General features: G+C 33.1%; 1 protein-coding gene across 1 annotated transcript; it reads left to right on the forward strand.

The window, feature by feature from the left end:
* Positions 1 to 259: 259 nt before the first annotated feature.
* LOC133830345 (transcription factor bHLH162-like) lies at positions 260 to 1803 on the forward strand. Its single transcript, XM_062260319.1, has 3 exons — positions 260 to 493; positions 607 to 1020; positions 1389 to 1803. The coding sequence occupies exons 1-3, from the start codon at positions 353 to 355 to the stop codon at positions 1455 to 1457; spliced, it is 624 nt and encodes a 207-aa protein (XP_062116303.1). The 5' UTR covers positions 260 to 352; the 3' UTR covers positions 1458 to 1803.

Below are 1803 nucleotides of genomic sequence, written 5' to 3' on the forward strand. Positions count from 1 at the left end.
TTTCTAAAATAATAAAGTGTGACCCAACACAATAAATATATGACGACAAACAATAAAATAGAAAAAAGTTCTACTCTTGGAGTTTGACGATATGGAGATGAATTGAGCTGGGAGGTTTCCCTGGATACTTCCGTTACTCGCTTTCCTTTGTTGAGATTCAAACTTTTACTTCTACAGCTGCTGCCAATCTTACGTACTACGCACTCTCACTATACTACCACCCACCTTCCTCTATAAATATACCCCAACTCCATTCCTTCCAAATGTTCTATCTTCCTTTTCTCTCTATATCTCCCTCTCTCTCTCTCTCTCTCTCTCTCTCTCTTCATACATATATATATATATTGGATTGATGGTGATGAAGATGAAGAACAGTACCAGTGAAACGACGGCGTCTAAGCTTGACCGAAGGACAGTGGAGAAGAACAGAAGAATTCACATGAAAGGTCTTTGCTTTAAGCTTGCTTCCCTCGTCCCTTCCCACCACTCCAAGGTATTACATTTTTTTTCTTTATTTAAGTGATATATCTTCTGTAAATTGATAGTGAAAAATTCTTTTTTTTTTTTTTTTGTAATTATAAATTATGGGGTTTCATTTATGATTAGGTAATGTTAACTCAACAAGATCAGCTGGATCTTGCAGCGTCGTACATAACCCAACTTAGAGAAAGAATAGATAAGCTAAAGAAGCGAAAGGAACAAGCAATGATGATGCCCCCACCACCGGCACCGCCATCAATATCAAGAGGGATTAGTAGTAGTACTAATAATATGAATAATAGGATTAGAAACGACATCGTTTTGGACCATGCGATGAGACCACATCCACATGGGATGATGTTGCCTGTAATCGAGTTAAAGGACATGGGTTGTAGCATAGAAGTGGTTTTGATAAGTGGGTTACACAAGAATTTCATGTTATACGAAATCATCAGTGTTCTTGAGCAAGAAGGAGCTGAGGTTGTCAGTGCTAGTCTTTCTGTTGTCGATGACAAAATTTTCCACACACTTCATGCTCAGGTGATCATCATATGTATATATAATCAATTTCCAACTCATATAACTTGTTTTAATTTGTTTAAAAGAAATAAGATCGAATGCAGGAAAAAAAAGAGAGTCAATTTTAAGTAAATTTTACGAAGTTGTCAGATTGACTTTGTTATCATATTATTTTTACTTTTTATTACAACATAATATATATATATATATTTGTTTACTAAGCATATATCTTCTGTAGAAAATTTGAAATTAATTATTAACAAAAGTGATTAGGGGTCAGCCTTATATTAATATATATATTGAATACATATACTTTTTAAACTTTCTGTATAGTTTTTATTAGAATATGTAATTTTACTGATAATTAATGATATTGAATGAATTTACAGGTGAAACTTTCTAGAGTTGGAGTAGAGACCTCAAGGGTATGGCAGAGACTTCAGGACTTGATCTATTGATCGATTGATGATGGTTGAGAAAAATAATTTTTCTCTGTGCTACTGAAACATGTATATGCGAGAAGATCAGAGCTCGTGGAGTACTATAGTATATATAGACTAGTGAGTACTAGTGTGAGAGTTAGTAATTTTATATATAATGTGAACTTCACACTTTAATTTTTGTCAAATATAAGGCCGAGAAACTGCCTCGTCTTATATATAAATATAGTATATTAAGTAGAGACTATGTAGTATAATTTATGATGTAATTAAAGGTGTGTACCATTATTAAATGATGCTGAGTTACATCTCCTCTAAAAAGTACAATTAAGTTATTTAAGCTGTGCTTCTTTTTTTCTTCCTA

Source organism: Humulus lupulus, chromosome 4 (assembly GCF_963169125.1).
Source record: "Humulus lupulus chromosome 4, drHumLupu1.1, whole genome shotgun sequence".
Classification (NCBI taxonomy): Eukaryota; Viridiplantae; Streptophyta; class Magnoliopsida; order Rosales; family Cannabaceae; genus Humulus; species Humulus lupulus.